The sequence below is a fragment of the Chlorocebus sabaeus genome, chromosome X (genome assembly GCF_047675955.1).
Source record: "Chlorocebus sabaeus isolate Y175 chromosome X, mChlSab1.0.hap1, whole genome shotgun sequence".
In the NCBI taxonomy this organism is placed as follows: Eukaryota; Metazoa; Chordata; class Mammalia; order Primates; family Cercopithecidae; genus Chlorocebus; species Chlorocebus sabaeus.
In genome coordinates this window covers 103,515,266-103,532,542 of record NC_132933.1, presented here as the reverse complement: position 1 = coordinate 103,532,542, position 17,277 = coordinate 103,515,266, and the positions used below count along the sequence as shown (strand labels likewise).

Below are 17,277 nucleotides of genomic sequence, written 5' to 3'. Positions count from 1 at the left end.
CCCCTCATCCTTATAAGCCTAGCTGTCCAGCCCCGCTCCCGCCCCCAAGTCCTGAGAAGTACCTCTTAAAGCCTTCCCTCCCCCACCTCCATTTTTCTCTCTCCAGTTATCCCCTTCCCCAGCTCAGTTCCAGGACTGGGAGCCTCTCCTTCGCACTCTCAGGCTTGGCTGTGCCTCAGGGCTGGGAGGAGGGAGTCCCATGGCCTCAGTCAGAACTCGGGCTCCTGGCCCGGGTCTCTAATTAGGCACGGAGGCTGCAGCGGCCAGGCCTTTCATCGCGGGCGCCAGGGACCTCTTCCCGCCCCCCATTACACATGTCCCTGTCACTTCCCGTGGAGTGGAGAGGTAAAAGAGAATAACGAACTAAGGAGTCACCTCGGCGCCCCACCTCCCGGCCTTGCCTAACCGGTCTCCCATTTTTCCAGCCTGGGCTGAGGCAGGGAAAAGAGAGACAGCAGGGTCTGAAGATTAGGGAGGGGGTTAGGCAATGTGAGGTTTCCTTCTATTCGGATCCCTTGGGGATTTGAGGAGAGGGTTCCACGGGGGCTCGGAAGGGGCTTGACTAAGGGACCAGAATTAGAACCAAATCCTAGAAAGACCAGGCATTCGGTGGCTAGTATTGGGAGGGCGAGCAGGGCTATTCAGAGAGTGACAGAGTGATCCGCAGGAGAGGCTTTCTAGAGGATGCCGCTCTGCCTAACACTTTTGAAGGGGCCTGAAATGGTGCAGCAAGCTGAACTGCAGTCGGTAGGTCCGGGGGGAGCTTGTTCTCACAACCTCTCCCTCCTTTCTTCCCTGGCTGACCCCCTCTCCGGCACCCGAAAAAGGCACACTGAGAAACCAGAGCCGGGTAGACTAGGTGGTTAAGGAGTTTATTTGGGAGAGGAGAATCATATTTGTTCTTCCTTGGGGAGGGGGGATTCTTCAAACAATACCGAAGGGTTTGGGAAAGGGTAGGGGTCTGGAGGGGAGAAGGAGGGGCCACAGCCAGACAAAATGGCAACACACGATCACAGGCACTACTGACATCACAGACACAGCAGAGGGTGCAGGATAGGGGCTCCAGACCGGGCCTCCAACCACCCCAGGACGGGTGGAGGTGTGGAGGGAGGGAGGGGGCAGGGGAAGGGGGAAGAGGGGTGGGCCAGCCCCACAGACCCGTTGGTTCTGTCCTCTGATTAACCTAGCTGTTTCATCACAGGAGTGGGGAAGGGTGTGTGTGGTGGGGAGCTTCTCTCTGGATCCCACGCCTCACCCTACAAGCCATATCACTTGGCTCTTCTCAGGCCACTTCCGTCTCAAGCTGTAGCCAGAGCCATTCTCCTCCATCCCTAACAAAACCCATCTGGAAGCTCCTATCCAAGTCCCCTTTCCACTGCCCAAACCCAGCCACTGTAAAACATTTTCTTCACTGCACCATGGGGAGGGGCTGCCCTTTCTGAAACCACCATGGAAGCTCCATTCTAAGCCCCACCCTGTCTAGAACCCTGGTTTGGCCCATTCTTGAATCCCACTTCTTGCCTTGCTCAAGATCTGTCCCCTTTATAATCAAGCTCAGTCTCCCAAATGTTCCAAGCCACACCCTTTCCATAGGCTCTGGTCCCAGTCCAAGACCCACCTACTCTGGAGCCCACCATTCTGCCTCACTCAAAGCCCCGCCCCTTCTAGAACCCTGCCCTCAGCGTCCTTCCAAGCCCCACCCCAGAATGCTCTAGCGCACTCCTCTCCTTCAGACTCCAGATCCACTCTGTCTGGAACCCAGCCTCCCTGCCGACCCCTCCACTCCACAGCTCCTCTCCAAGACCACCTTGGGTCTAAAATGCTCTCTCTACCTGAAGCCCCCCCAATCACTGCCTTTCTCTCACCCTGGAGTTGGATTTCCCTAATGGCCTTTGTTCAGGCAGGCATTGCTGGAGGAACCAAGGTCAGAGCTGGGAGGAGGGGAGGGGGAGAGAAGAGAGAGTCTAAAGCCACACCCACCCTCCCCACACAGCTGAGGTCTGTTCTCTCCCTGTCCTTTCAGATCCCCCTAACCTCAGGGGACAGGGAGGGTAAACAGAGAGGGGCCAAGGGATGCAGGGAAAGGGACAGGGGTAAGAGAGGAGGCCCACTCAAGACTGGGCACCTAGTGCATGAGGGGAGTAGAGTGAGGGCAGGGCTCAGACAGATAAATAGATATTTATATATAATATATATATATATAAACAACAAAGACAGTTAGGGTCTCCTGGCTTGAGGGGTGGAGACCTAGGGTGTAGGGGTGGGAAGGGGGGCAGGCCTTCTCCTGAGCTCTTGCCCCCCCATGGGTCCTCCTGGGCTTCACTGACCTGTAGAGACAAAAGACACAGAAAGGAGAGGGGGTCCGACATGGGTGGCGCCCTCAGATAGGGGTTGGGCTGTTATGCCTTTTTCCTGGCTTTATGTCTTTTCTTCTTTCACTTATATTGCTGGAGACAACTTCATCCCAGCTGCCTCTACTGAGAAGATATACCTGACCTTGCCCCCACTGGGTTAGGTACCAAAGAGATACAGTCTCCCTCCCCCAACCAAAAAAGTAGTCCCTTGACAGGTACTGTTCTAGCCATTTGTGCTAAACTATATTGAGCAAAACAAAGATCCCTGTCTTTGTGCAGCTTATATTGTAGCAGGGGGAGATAGACTTCGCACAGCAAACATGATGCATGAGTGGATTATATCGTATAACACAGGGTGACAATAAGAAATGAAAAAAAAAAAAGTGAGGTGGGCATGGTCGCTCACACTTATAGTCTCAGCTACTTGGGAGGCTGAGGTGGGAGGATTGCCTGAGCCCAGGAGTTCAAGTCTAGCACTCCCAAAGTACTAGGATTACAGGCATGAGCTACCACGCCCAGCCTGCGACAGGGCAGAGTTCTGCACAGGAGGACTGTGGCCTAATTTAGGATTTAACAGAATCCCTCCAGATGCTATGAGTAGAACAGAATGGAAATGGAGACCTGAGAAGAGGTCCGGGAGAGATGACAGTGGAAGATGATGGATATATTTTTTGAAGGTAGGACCAACAGGATTTTTTGATGAATTAGATATGGGATGCCCTTTCCATCCTGGCTAACCCAGTGTCAGAGGCTACCTCCAAGTATTGCCACCTTCTGCCTCCCCCTACTTCACGCCACCCCCTAGCCTTTTCCTTCTGCCTTTCCTCCCCTACATCCTCCCTCCTATCTGAGGGAAATCTCACTTCTCTTTTTCTTTTTCTTTTTTTGAGACAGAGTCTCGCTCTGTCGCCCAGGCTGGAGTGCAGTGGCACAATCTAAACTCACTGGAACCTCCACCTCCCAGATTCAAGCTATTCTCCTGCCTCAGCCTCCAGGGTAGCTGGAACTACAGACGTGCGCCACCACGTCTAAAATTAAAATATTTAATTTTAATATAAAAATTAAAAATAATTTTTATATTTTTAATAGAGACGGGGTTTCACCATGTTGGCCAGGCTAGTCTTGAACTCCTAACCTCAGGTGATCCGCCCACCTTGGCCTCCCAAAATGCTGGGATTACAGGCATGAGCCACCTCGCCTGGCCTCTCTCTTTTCTTATTTCTTTTCTTTCTTTCTTTTTTTTGAGACAGGGTCTCGCTCTGTTGCCAGGCTGGAGTGCAGTGGCAGGATCATAGTTCACGGCAGCCTCAACTTCCTAGGCTCAAGTGATCCTCCCACTTCAGCCTCCCAAGTAGATGGGACAGATGCATGCCACCACGCCCAGCTAATTTTTGTATTTTTTGTAGAGGTGGGGTTTCAGCATGTTGCCCAGGCTGGTCTCGAACTCCTGGACTCAAGCGATCCGCCCGCCTCGGTCTCCTAAAGTGCTGGGATTACAGGCGCGAGCCACCGAGCCCGACCCTCACTTCTCTTTTAAGGCCCAGCAAGAAGGCTGGCAAGCCTTTCCAGGACCCCACCCCGTCCCTCTTCCTCCTTTGAAGATCCACACTACTTCCCTCCCCTCGAGCATTGGGGAGAGGCGGCAGATCTATCCCCTCCTCCTGGATTGGTGAGCTCGTCTGACCTTCAAGATCCACGCCCATTTACCCTCACCATCTATTGGCCTTATCACCTATTGGCTTATCAGTCACCTCTAAGACCCACCTCCTCGTCGCTTCTGTGACTCTTGCGCTCCGCTGACTTGCCATTGCGCAAGTCCCCCGATATTCCCTCCCTTTATTGGTTGCTCTGCTTCTCTCCCCCCGCCTTTCCCCGGACTTGCACTTCTATCTCCCTCCTATTGGCTCTTCGTTCTGTCCATCTTGAAGCACCGTTCTTCTTTTCTCCATTCATTGGCTAGTTTTTCAGCTCTTAGCAGGTAGCTCTGCCTCTTGATTGCCTCCTTCAAACTTCAGTCCTTACTTGCCCCAGTAAACGCCTTACGTACTCTTTACCCCTGACTCTTATTGGTTCACTGACCCGCTCGTCTACTTTCTTGTACCCTCCTTGGCTGCACCGCTCGCCGGTCACTCACCAGACTACATCTGATTGGAGAAGGAGGTGGGTGCACCCTGCGGGCCGTAGCCTTGCTGCCCATAGTCGCCCTGAGGCCCGTACCCACCGCCACCGCCGCCGGCTGGTTGACCGTAGTCAGGCTGGTAGCCGCCCTGAGGCCCGTAGGAATCCTGGGGCCCGTACCCGCCGGGGCCCTGCCCGTAGCCCGCATCTCCGTAGGCGTCCCCGGGTGCCGGTTGTTTCTCGGGGGCGCCGGGAGGCGCGCGCAGGAACGGGGCGGCCCAGCCTGTCTCCTTAAACACGAACCACAGGTTGCCGACCCAGAGCACCAGGTTCAGGAAGCCGAACACCTGCAGGGAGACAAGGCTCGGCTGTGGTACCCCGCCCATTGCCTTGGCGGTCCTGCGTGCAGGAATGAGCATGCGGGGAATGAATCCATAGGCTCCGCAGGGTGGGAGTTTCTGAAACCCAGACTCTCTGAGTCCCAGTGCGAGAACATCGATGTGCAGAAAAATCACCTCTGGCGGGGAGGGCGTGTTAGAAGAATTTGGAGTTCTGGGGATGCTGCGATCTATCAGTATTACATATACAATTATTTACATATTTGCACATATGCACATTATATACACGTTTATGCATGTATAAAATGTAAATTTGTAATATATTCATAGCAAAATGTAAGGATACAAACTTATTAAATATAACTATACCACTAACATGCATCTAAATACATACATGTAGATATAAATATATAAGTGTACATGTATAAAATATATGAAACTTGCATAATTTTTTTTTTTTTTTTTGAGATGGAGTTTCGCTCTTGTTGCCCAGACTGGAGTGCAATGGCACGATCTCGGCTCTCCACAACCTTCGCCTCCTGGGTTCAAGCAATTCTCCTGCCTCAGCCTCCCGAGTAGCTGGGATTACAGGCATGTGCCACCACACTCGGCTAATTTTGTATTTTTAGTAGAGATGGGGTTTCCCCATTTTGGTTAGGCTGGTCTTGAACTCCCGACCTCAGGTGATCTGCCTGCCTTGGCCTCCCAAAGTGCTGGGATTATAGGCATGAGCCACTGCGCCCAGCCACATAAAGTAATTTTAAGACATAAAACACTTTATGTATCTTTTCCTATATGCCATGCCCTCTTCTAAGAGCTTTACATGTTATAAGTTTACTTAAAATTCAGTTTTGGGCAGGAAATACTATCCCCATTTTATAGTTGAGGAAACTGAGGCCCTAGAGGCTAAGTTACCTGAAGTCTCACATCCAGCAAGTGACAGGAAAGAAAAGTTGTAATCTTAGCATCTGTAATCCTTGTATACGACTTACCTTGTGCTAGGCCCTTTCCTGAGCACTCCGTATTATTAGTTCACTAAATACTCAACTTTGGAGCAAGACCCATTATTAGTTTTCGATTATACATGCTCAACTGAACCCTGAGAGGCTGTCGCTAGTTTCAGGTCAGGGAGCTTGCAAGAGGTAGAGCTGGGATTTGAGCGCAGACAGTCTGACTCCAGCCACCAGGGGGCATCCAAGTGGGGAAACATTTCAAGTTTTTCCTTCATTTTGCACATGAGGAAACTGAGGTCCCGAGAGGGTGCTGAATTGCCAGAAATTCTACATGTCTAGGCTGGGTCTGGGATCCAGGTCTCCCAAACCTAATCTGGACAGAAGCTGTCATGTTCCCCCTTTGGGGACAGTCTGTGGTGTCACAGTGGTTACAATTGCTAGCTCATCCTTCAATGTTGTTGTTGGCACGTGTTCTCCAGGGACACCCCTTGGATCTCCCCTGACTCTCCTCTCATTCTCCCACTCCACTACTCCCCATGCCGGACTGTACTGTTTTCCACTCTCCCTCCTCCAGCCAGCACTTAGGGCTTACCACCGAGGTGTTGAGTCCCGAGGTCACAGGGTCTCTCAGTTCCTTGCATGTGTTCCCTGTCTGGCGGCAGACGGGCATCTCCTTGATAATGTTCTCTGGGTCTGTGGCCATCTTCACATCTGACAGCCCCTTGGCCCATGCCGATGAGCTAACTAGCCACATGAAGGCAAACACAGCCGTGGCCAGAAAGTCCTAAGGCAGGCAGGGGTGAGGAAGACGGCACTGTGAGTGGACTGCTTCACGCTAGGCCCTGGGGCCTCCTCGGATCACAGGCTTTCTTTGGGGAAGAGACCCCCAGAAGAGGCCTGTCTCTCCCCTGCCTTTTCAGCTCTCAAGCCCACAGCACTTTCACCTGAAGGTGGCCCTCCCAGCTTGAGCTTGTGTGTGTACATGACACAGAGGATGTGGGAGTGTGATTGTGATATGTGGCTGTGGGTGTTGGGGGGAGGGGAACTCTGTGGGATGATTTCCGAATCTGTGGAAAGTAATGTGTCTTTCCACTTTTGTCTGCATGTGGGAATTTTTGTCATTTTGTGTCTAGGCTGAGGGTGTGTGAGTACAGCAGTGTAGGAATCAGTGTGTCGGTGTGGCATGATGACAGGCATGACTGTCACAGTGAACCTCTGTGGGCCTCTTCCTTTGATCTAGGCTGTGTGGTTGTGTGAGAGCAGGAAGGTTCTCAGGTGTGGGCCTGTCTGGGATTCTGCATGGGCTGTATGTCTCTGTGACTCTATGACTCTGTGTCCCTGATGCCTGGTGTGGATTAATAGCAGCGGCAGCTATATGTGTGGCTGTTATGGTGGCTGTGTGCCTATGGGCCTGTCTGGGATTTGGTGTGGTCTGTGAGCATGGCTATGTCCCTGAGGTTCCGTGTCCCCATGGTCGCTACATGCAAGTGGTTGTGGGGACTCACCAGCATGGGCCCTTTGTTATTCTCTCGGTACTTGTTCTGCAGGAAGATGTAGGTGGCCAGAGCCCCCATGGAGTAGAGGAAGGCAAACACAGCCACGGTGACAAAGAATTCGGCTGACGAGGAGTAGTCCCCAACTAAGAAGACCTTGGTGGTGCCCCCTCGGCAGGTGGGTGCATCAAAGTACACTTGGTGCAGCCTGCAAACAGAGGTGGGCAGGTGTGGCCCAGCCCCTAAGAACCCCCTCAACCCTCCAGCCCAATTATGGGTCCCCCCGATTCTGACAAGGCCCCAGGAAGAGGAGGAAATAACCATTCATCGAGCACCTACTATGTACCAGTCACATTTCACTGATTGCTCAAAACATCCTGGTGAGATAGGTGTTATTCATCCTTCACTCCAACCCAAGCACTCTGGTCTCTTGATTATTTCTAGAACTTGCCAGGCATCCTCCCTCCCCAGGATCTTTGTTTGTACTGGCTGTTCCCTTTGCCGGGAATGCTTTCCCCCTAGATAGCTTCGGGTCTTACTCCCTCATCTCCTTGAAGCTTTGCTCAACGGTCACCTTCTCATTGAGACCTTCCCTGATCTCCCTACTTAAAATTAAATGGAAACATTCTCACAACCAGCACTCCTTAGCCTGGCTTCCTTGCTCCACTTTTCTCGATAGTAGTGGTACCCATCTGACATACCAGATATTTTATTTTTTTTAATCTTGTTTTTTGCTGTAACTACAAGAGGGTGGGGCTTTTTCCTCTGTTTTCACCACTGTATCTCCAGGCCCTGGAACAGTGCTGGCACCTAGCAGGCACTCAAGAAATGTTTATCAAATGAAATGTACAGAGGTGGAAACAGAGGCTCAGGGAAGTGCATTAACTTGCCTAAAGTCACACAGCTGGCAAGGGAATGTCAGAGTTGGGATCTGAACCTTGTTTTCTCCCTTCCTCATGTTGACTTTCCTCTCCCACCCCAGTTCAGGTCCTCTAGAGAAAAAAATGTATGCATAGCAAAGGAGAGCCCAGCGACTACACAACAGGAAAAGACAGACAGAAAGAAAGGAGGGTAAAGGGATCCTGGAACAGGGTGTGTGTATGTGAGGGAAGAGGGGAGGTGTCCTGGGACTAAGGCCTTTCCTGTGGTGTGATGGAAGAAAAGTGGGGGTTGTAGAGAGAAAATGTCTGTGGGGAGAAGTACTGGAGCACGGTCTCAGATTGGAGGCCAGGATCCTGAGATTGAGCAAATGGTGCCAATGCCTTTGTGTAGCAAAGGCCCTGAGGGAAGAGGCTTGCACTTATTAATCACCTACTAAGCAGTTTACATAATTGTCTCATTTAATGACAGCCTCCAGCAATTCTCTAAAGCAGGCTTTATTATACCCTTTTTACAGATGAACATACAGTGGCTTAGCAAGGTTGTTACTTGCCCAAAGTTGTACAGCTCCTAAGTGATGGAGCTAGGAGTTGCATCTGGGTTTGAGTTTCTGTTTCTAGTGGGCTGGGTCAGGAGAGGAGGTCCATAAGAGGGAATGACAGGTCCTTGGGTATTAGGGCAGTTTGGGAGAGATTTGCTCAGGGGGACCCAGGGCCAAGACTCTTTTTCTGGGGGACTTGTGGGTTAAAGCCTTAGGACCCAAAGTTCTAGACATGGGAGGTGTGGGGAGGGGGCGCAGGGATGGTTGAGGTCTTGTGGATCCCCAAAGGGCGGGCTCTAAGCAGTGTCCCATGCTGCCAGCTCCCCTTCCTTCCCCAAACTGTTCTCTCCTTTGCCTCTGTGGACCCATGGATACCTGGCTGCCCCCTGCCTCTCAGGCCACACTTTCCCGGCACCTCCTCTCTTTTCCATCATTGCTCAGGGCCTGTGCTAGGTTTTCTTCTATTTTCACTCTTCCATCCCCCAACTGGGTGATCTCTTGAGCCTACATTTACCCTTAGTGCTTGAAGACCCCCAGTTTCCAACTCAATCCCTGTCCTCTTTCCTGAGTTCCTTAAATTTATTTTACTTATTGAACAAACACTGATGGAGCACTTACTGTGTGCCAGGCACTGTGCTAAGCACCTGATGAGTATTAACTCATTGAATGCTGACCACAACCCTGTGAGGTAGATATTATTAGTATTCCTTTTTACAGATAAGGAAATTGAGACCCAGAGTGGTTATGTAATTTGGCCAAATAGTGGGGGAGTCTCAGAAACCTGTGCAGGGATTGCATCTGTGGGTCTCGATTGTCCCACCCTGCAGGAGGTAGACATCGTTGTGAGGGTAGCGCCCATGCCACCTGTGCTCATTCTTGTGCACCTAGCACCCAGTGTAGTGCCCGGCACACAGTATGAGCTCAATAAATGTCAGAATTGTTTAATTGGGTTTAATTTTTCCCTATATCTAAGCAGTGCCCCTCATTATTCTCTACCATAAAACCCTACATGAGGATCCCCTCCTTGAGTTTCTCTCAGTCTGCTATTATCCTCTTTGTTAATTTATTTGTTATAATCTAGGCTCCATGAAGGTAGGGAGTTGGGTCTGTTTTTTTTTTTTTTTGAGATGGAGTTTCGCTGTTGTTGCCCAGGCTGGAGTGCAATGGCGCGATTTAGGCTCCCAGGTTCAAGTGATTCTCCTGCCTCAGCCTCCTGAGTAGCCGGGATTACAGACATGCACCATCATGCCTGGCTAATTTTGTATTTTTAGTAGAGACGAGGTTTCTCCATGTTGGTCAGGCTGGTCTCAAACTCCCGACCTCAGGGGATCCACCTGCCTCGGCCTCCCAAAGTGCTGGGATTACAGGCGTGAGCCACTGCGCCTGGCGGGAGTTGGGTCTGTTTTAGTTACTATCATGCTCCCAGCACTTTGAGTAGTACCAGATATACAATAAGTTCTCAAAAATGTGTATAGAATGAATGAATGGGGATTAAATAATAATATTGGCTAACATTAATTGAGTACCTACCGGGTTAAGGTATGTATATACACCTGTCTTTTATTTTTGTATCTTATTTATTGTCTGTCCTTTACCCCTTTGCTGGAACAGAGCCAGAGGGCCACAGCCTATGTCTGCCTTGCTCACCACATAGTCCTAGAGTCCAGAGCAGTGCCGGGTACAAGGCAGGTGCTCAGTGATCCCAGTGGATGTGGCCTCTTGAGGTGGGAGCTGGGCAAGAGCTACTTGAGGGAGAGATATTGGCCGGTTCCACCCTGCCCCTTCCTCTCCCAGGTCTGTTGGGATCCCAGGGTGGGAGCACACCTGAAGGGGTACTCGAACTCGACCTCGATGCTGAGGTCACTCTCGGTCTTGTTGGCACAATCCACGCTCAGCTGGAGCTCCCCACTGTAGCTGCCGCATGTGGCAAAGGCGAAGATGGCGAAGACCTTGGGCAGCAGGGATGGGGATGGCCACAGTGAACCTGTGTGCATGTGGGAGGGAGGTGCCCTCCTCTGGACAGACTGGGGGCCCAGCACAGGCAGCAGCAGATGGAGCAGTCCCCACCCCCAACCCCTAATCAGGGCTCATCGGGACCAAGGACAAGCTGATTACAAGGGTATGGCTGTCTCTTCCTGTTTCTCTCTCTCTTTGTGTCTCTCTCTGTCTCTGCCTCTCCATGCTGACTTCCCTCTTCTCTGTTTGTCTCTGTTGTTCTCTGTGTATCTCACTGTGTCTCTGTTTCTCTCAGTATCTCTGTTTCTCTATGTGTCTTTGTCTTTCTCAGATGTCTCTTTGTCTCTCTTGTCTCTGATCCTCTCTGCCTCTGCCTGTCTGATCTCTTGGTGTCTCTTTTTATCTCTTTTTTCTGTCTGTGTAAGTGTATGCCTGTATGTCTGTGTCTTTCTGTTTCTTGGTCTGTTTGTCTCTGTCTTTCTGTCCTGTCTCTCACTCGGTCTCTGGATGGCTCTCTCTCTGTCTCCCTCTTGCCTCTCTGTGTGTTGGTTTCTCTTTTTTTCTGAGTGTCTCTTTCTCTCCGTGTCTCTCTCTCCCCCACCCTGTTTTCCTGCCTCTCTCCCTGCGTCTGTTTCTCTTTGCATCTGTTTTCTGTGTCTCTCTTTTCTTTGTTTCTGTTTGTCTCTTCTCTGTTATCTCTGTATCTCTTCTCATCTCCATATTTCTTTATTTTCCTCAGTATTTCCATCTCTGTCTTTATCATTCCCTGTCCCTCATTCTCTCTGTCACCTTCACTGTCTCTGGGTTTCTCTGGCTTTGCATAGCTCACCCAGCATCTGCTACAGGCTCCACCTCCCCCACCCCTCCCTCACTTCAGGAGAGGAGGTAGGACGTCACAATCTCCCACTTCACAACGGGGGTACCCTCAACCCTATGTGACGTCACAGCTCATCTGTTTTCTGGCTTCAAACCCCTGAAACCTCAACCTGGAGCCTAATTCCCCCATCCCCTACAACCCCCGCACTCATCTCTGGCTATCCGTCCCTACTCCACCCCTGCTCTTCTGGACCCCATGACCTCCCTCTCTCCTTGTACTCTCCCCCAACAGCCCAGACCACACTCACCCATTGCAGCACCTTCACAAAGCCGAGGGGCTCCTTGACCACCCGGAACTGACCCCCAGCCACCAGCTGAGGAGAGAAACAGTGGGGAAGGGGTGGGGTTGTTGGAGGTAGAGAGGGAGGTGAGTGGCAAGGCTGCCTATCAATGACCCCTGGGGATGGAGCATGTGACCTCAGGGAGGGGGTGAAAAGGAGAAAGTGACACCTTGGGGAAGGTGTGAGCCCCAGGGTCTCTGAGAAAAGACTCCTGGGGTCCAAGGACTGGTGGGAAGGTCTGAAGAGATGGTGAGTCAGATGGCAGAGGAGGTCGGGGGTGAGGGAGATGGGGATGAGGTCAGGACTAGTTAAGGAGGGGGAGCAGGTCTGAAACATAAAGGCGAGTCAGATAGGGAAGGGGTTTGGGTGGAGAATGGGGATGGAGTGGGGTGCATTCTGGTGGGGGATTGTGATGGTGAAGGTGAGTCATAACAGGGCAGGAGTCGGTTTGGCTCAGGTGGGGGAAGGGTCTGCAGCGGTAAAGGTGTGTCAGATGGCAGTGATGGTGGAGGTCTGAGGTGATGGGGATGGGGAAGGGTTGGGACTGATTGGGGGTGAGTTTCTGAGGTGGTGAAGAGAGAGATGGCGGAGAGGGTCTGGACTGATTAAGGTGGGGGAGGGCTGGGACATGGCTTCAGTCGCTATGTGCTGGAGGTGAGGAGACTGGGGGTTTTGGAAGGAGTAAAATCAGATTGTCCCCTAGGTGTGCTCTGGGGGAAGGGGTGGTCGCCTATGGGGGTACAGTCTCTGTTTGGGAGGGGCGGGTGCCAGTCCTCTCCCCCACCCCCGCCCCCACACCTTCTGTCGCTCTATTTCCTAGCTTATCCGCAGCACCCCCCATCTTCCTTCCACTCTCCCCTCCCCTTGTCCCTTGCCCTCACTCCAGCCCCCGGGCCCCTATTCCTCCCCTCGCGGTCGCCAGTAATGAACTGGGCTCCGGGGCCCCTGCTGCGGCAGTGAGGACGGCCCTCGCTGCGGCAAAGAGCGCACTCCTTTCCTCCATCTCCCCTTTCCTCCCCTTCACCTGCCGCAGACCCCAGCCCCAGCGCCGGGGACCGGGTCTCCGCTGCCAGACCCTGGCCACCACCTCCCAGAGTCGGCGGGCCTGAGCGACCCGGCCCTGGCAGCCGGGCAGCGGCGGGCTCTGTCCACGGTGCTGGAGCGCGTACCTGATTCACCACGTCCATGTCTGCCAGCAGCAGCATCAGCAATGCAGGGGGCGGGAGGCGCCGGCTAGCAAGGGCGGCGCGGGGCGCGGCGGGGGCGGCGCGCGCTCGTTGGAACAGCCCAGGCGGCTGCAGCCCCGCCCCTCGCACCCCCTCCTTGCCCGCAACGCGCCTGCGCACAGAGGGTTGTACCCCAGTCTCACCGGCAGCCATTCCGGCCGGGAGACTGGAGCCGCGAGAGCGTGCCGGAATATGCCTTGGGAAAACACAGCTCGAGGGCTCGGGAGAGGAGACCTCCCCGTTTGGTCCTACAGTGTGACAACTTTGCCAGGCCCTTTTCTGAGTTTGTTAAACGTGTTCACTCATTTAATGCTTACAAAAGTCCTATGTCGTAGGGACTATTCCGCCGTTTTTACAGATGAGGAAAATGATTCCCCAGAGAGCTTAAGTGACTCTCACAAGGTCAGCCAGCTACTAGCTGGCAGTGCCCAGAGTCCCTGCAGTTTAAACACGGTTCAAGGTCTTCCAGGTTCCTTTTTCGTAGTCTGCATTTTAAGCATACCCGGAAACTCTCTCCTTCCCCCAGCTAACCATCTCCCTTATTTCTCTCTTCCTCTTTGTCAAATTAATGCCTACTCTAACTCTACCACTTTACCTGCTATTTATTCCTTAGCTCTCTCTTAATTGGAATAACCCTCCTTCCTGCAACTAAAACTAGGCCCATCAAGGTCAACAGTGATGGCTATGATACAAAACCCAAAATACAGTTGGGGCTTAAGATGCTCAACTTCGGCCAGGTGGGGTGGCTCATGCCTGTAATCCCAGCACTTTGGGAGGCTGAGATAGGTGGATCACTTGAGCTCAGGAGTTTGAGACCAGCCTGGCCAACACAGTGAAACCCCATCTCTAGTAAAAATACAAAAATTAGCTGGCTGTGGTGGCAGGCGCCTATAATCCCAGCTACTTGGGAGGCTGAGGCGGGAGAATCACTTGAACCCAGGAGGCAGAGGTTGCACTGAGGCGACATCGCACCACTGCACTCCAGCCTGGGTAACAGAGCGAGACTCCATCTCAAAAACAAAACAAACAAGCAAACAAACAAAAAAAACTACTGAGATACTGTTTTTCATCTTTCAGGGTGGTATCAAAAAGTTTGATAACGTTGCATATTGATAAGTTGGCCAGAAACAAGCATTCTCATAAATCGCCTGTGGAAGTTTCATTGGTATAACATGTGTAGAAGGCAATTGGGCAAAATCTAAAAAAATAAATTCATTTACTGTTTGGTTCAGCTTCATACTTCTAGGAATTCATCTTACAGATAGACTCATAAATGTGCTAAAAGATATATGTATAAGATAATACACGACTGGCCTGTTTATTTTTTATTTTTTATTGTTTTGAGATGGAGTCTCGCTCTGTTGCCCAGGCTGGAGTGCAGTGGCACGATCTCCGCTCACTGCAACCTCCGCCTCCCGGGTTCAAGCAATTCTTCCTGCCTCAGCCTCCCCCAAGTAGCTGGGGTTACAGGCACCCGCCACCATGCCCATCTAATTTTTTTTTTTTTTTGTAGTTTTAGTAGAGACAGGGTTTACCATATTGGCTAGGCTGGTCATGAACTCCTGACCTCATGTGATCCGCCTGCCTTGGCCTCCCAAAGTGCTGGGATTACAGGTATGAGCCACCGCCCTGGGCCAGGGCTGTTTATAATAGGATAAAGAATGAACACTCCCAAAGTGCTCATTGCTGGTAGCCTGTTTAAATAAACTCTTGATACTATGCCACTGTCATTATAATAACATGGAACTATGGAATGATTGCCAAGATATTTAGTTAAGTAAAAAATGCAAGATGTCAAACTGTGTGGTAGTTGTGTACAAAGAGAAGAGAAGGGTTATATCAGACAGAGAATAGCTAATATTTAAATTGTGGCTGTTTTCTGTCAAGTACTGTTTAGAGAACTTTGCCTGTATTACTCACTTAAATTCTCACTGTAACCCTATGGGACAGGTACGACAACTGTCTTCATTTTACAGCTGAATAAACTACGAGGCAGAGAGGAATTTTCCTAAGTTCACACAGCTGGCAAATTGGTAGAACCAGGATATGAACCCAGGAAGTCTGGCTCCAGGACCTGTTACTCTTAGCCACTGTGCTAACTTATCAGTACAGCATCTTTTTTTTTTCAGCACACCATCTTGTATGTCTATAAAAGATACCTGATAATACTATTTGCTTCCAGAGGGTAGGGAAACTTTTCACTTTATACCCCTTTGTACCTTTTGGGACTCCATCTCAAATAAAATAAAATAAAAAATAAACAGCCCGGTAGTGTATCATTTCGTACATACACTTTCTAGCACATGTACAAGTCTACCTGTAAGATAAATTCCTGGAAGTATGAAGCTGAACAAAACAGTAAATGAATTTATTTTTCTAGATTTTGCCCAATTGCCTTCTACACAGGCAGACATGGTATAACATGTGTAGAAGGCGATTGGGCAAAATCTAAAAAAATAAATGCATTTACTGTTTGGTTCAGCTTCATACTTCTAGGAATTCATCTTACAGATAGACTCACGCATGTGCTAAAAGATAAATGTATAAGATAATGAAACTTCCACAAGCGATTTATGAGAATGCTTGTTTCTGGCCAACCTGCCAATATGGAACATTATCAAACTTTTTGATACTCACCACCCTGAAAGATGAAAAACAGCATCTCAGTAGTTTTGTTTTGTTTTGTTTTGTTTTTGAGACAGAGTCTCGCTCTGTTGCCCAGGCTGGAGTGCAGTGGTGCAACCTCAGTTCACTGCAACCTCCGCCTTCTGGGTTCAAGCGATTCTTCTACTTCTGCCACCTGAGTAGCTGGGATTACAGGCACACACCACCACGTCTGGCGAATTTTTATTTTTTGTGTGTGTATTTTTAGTAGAGATGGGGTTTTGCCATGTTGGCCAGGCTGGTTGTGAACTCCTGACCTTAAGTGATCCACTGTTCACTTCAGCCTCCCAAAGTGCTGGGATTACATGTGTGAACCACTGCATCTGGCCTACCTTTTGAATTTTGAACCATCTGAATGAATATCCTTTTTTTTTCTTTTTTCTTTTCTTTTTTTTTTTTTTTTTTGAGACAGGGTCTCCCTGTGTTGCCCAGGCTGGAGTCCAGTGGCATGAATATGGCTCACTGCAGCCTCAACCTCCTGGGCTCAAGTGATCCTCCTGCCTCAGCCTCCTGTGTAGCTGGGACCACAGGCATGAGACACCATGCCCAGCTAATTTTTGAATTTTTTTGTAGAGACGAGGTCTCACTTTGTTGCCCAGGCTGGTCTTGAACTCCTGGGCTCAAGTGATCCTCCCGCCTCAGCCTCCCAAAGTGCTGAGATTACAGGCATGAGTCACCATGCCCAGCTCAATACCTGTTTTTTTGAACATGAACATTCACACAAATATGTAATGGATACTTCCCAGTTGTTGCCTTATTGGGGAAGCAGTACACAGGAAGGGTTAAAAGCATGGATCTTGGCATCAAACTGCTTGAATTTGAATCCCACCTCTGATATTTCTTCTTGTTTGACCCTGGACAGGTAAAATGGTTTAAAATAATACCTATAAGGTTGTTGCACTGATTCAACGAGATAATCACTGTAATGCAGTTAGCACAGGGCCCAATAAATGGTTCATTTTACCTCCTACACATCTCTGGAATCCACTCACTTCTCACCATCTCCTCTGCCACCTCCCCTGGCTAAGGCGACCATCATTCCTGCCAATTTTAGCATCTCCAGTCTCTTCCCCCTCCCTTCTGTTTTCAGCACAGCCGTCAGAACATCTATTTAAAATGCAATGTTAACTATGTCACTACCCTACTCAAATCCCTCCCATGGCTCCCCACTGCTTATAGGAAAAATCCCAGAGTTTGGGGCCTGGCATTCAAGGCTCCGCCTGATCTGGCCTCAGTGGTTTCTCCCACCTCATCCCTCAACAGTCTCCCTTCACTCTTTATGACCTGCCCATGACTTGCTGTTGCCACCTAACTCCAGCCCAGCCACTTTAAGCCTTTATTTCAAGGCCTAATGTAACTCAATCTTCTCAGTCCTAGTCTCCAATTCTGGCTTCCCTCAAATTTCAGTCCTGGCTTGATTGGCACAAATTATACAAATGAGAAACCCCTACTCTGAGAGCTGGGAAGAGCTCCTCCCCGCCTGGTGGTCTCATCCTGCACCACTGCCAATACTACCTTCAATTCCTCTGGAGTGGGGCTGACTCCCACTTTGGATGAGACCTGTCCCGTGTTTCAGCCAGCTCAGTTTGTCCGGAGAG

The 17,277-nt window shown here is 50.5% G+C and overlaps 1 protein-coding gene across 1 annotated transcript; it reads right to left on the bottom strand.

Moving 5' to 3' along the window:
- Positions 1 to 853: 853 nt before the first annotated feature.
- SYP (synaptophysin) lies at positions 854 to 13,036 on the bottom strand. Its single transcript, XM_007991681.3, has 7 exons — positions 12,959 to 13,036; positions 11,757 to 11,822; positions 10,501 to 10,625; positions 7,269 to 7,464; positions 6,356 to 6,547; positions 4,489 to 4,819; positions 854 to 2,327 (listed from the first exon to the last, which is right to left on the bottom strand). The coding sequence occupies exons 1-6, from the start codon at positions 12,992 to 12,994 to the stop codon at positions 4,493 to 4,495; spliced, it is 942 nt and encodes a 313-aa protein (XP_007989872.2). The 5' UTR covers positions 12,995 to 13,036; the 3' UTR covers positions 854 to 2,327; positions 4,489 to 4,492.
- Positions 13,037 to 17,277: the final 4,241 nt, after the last annotated feature.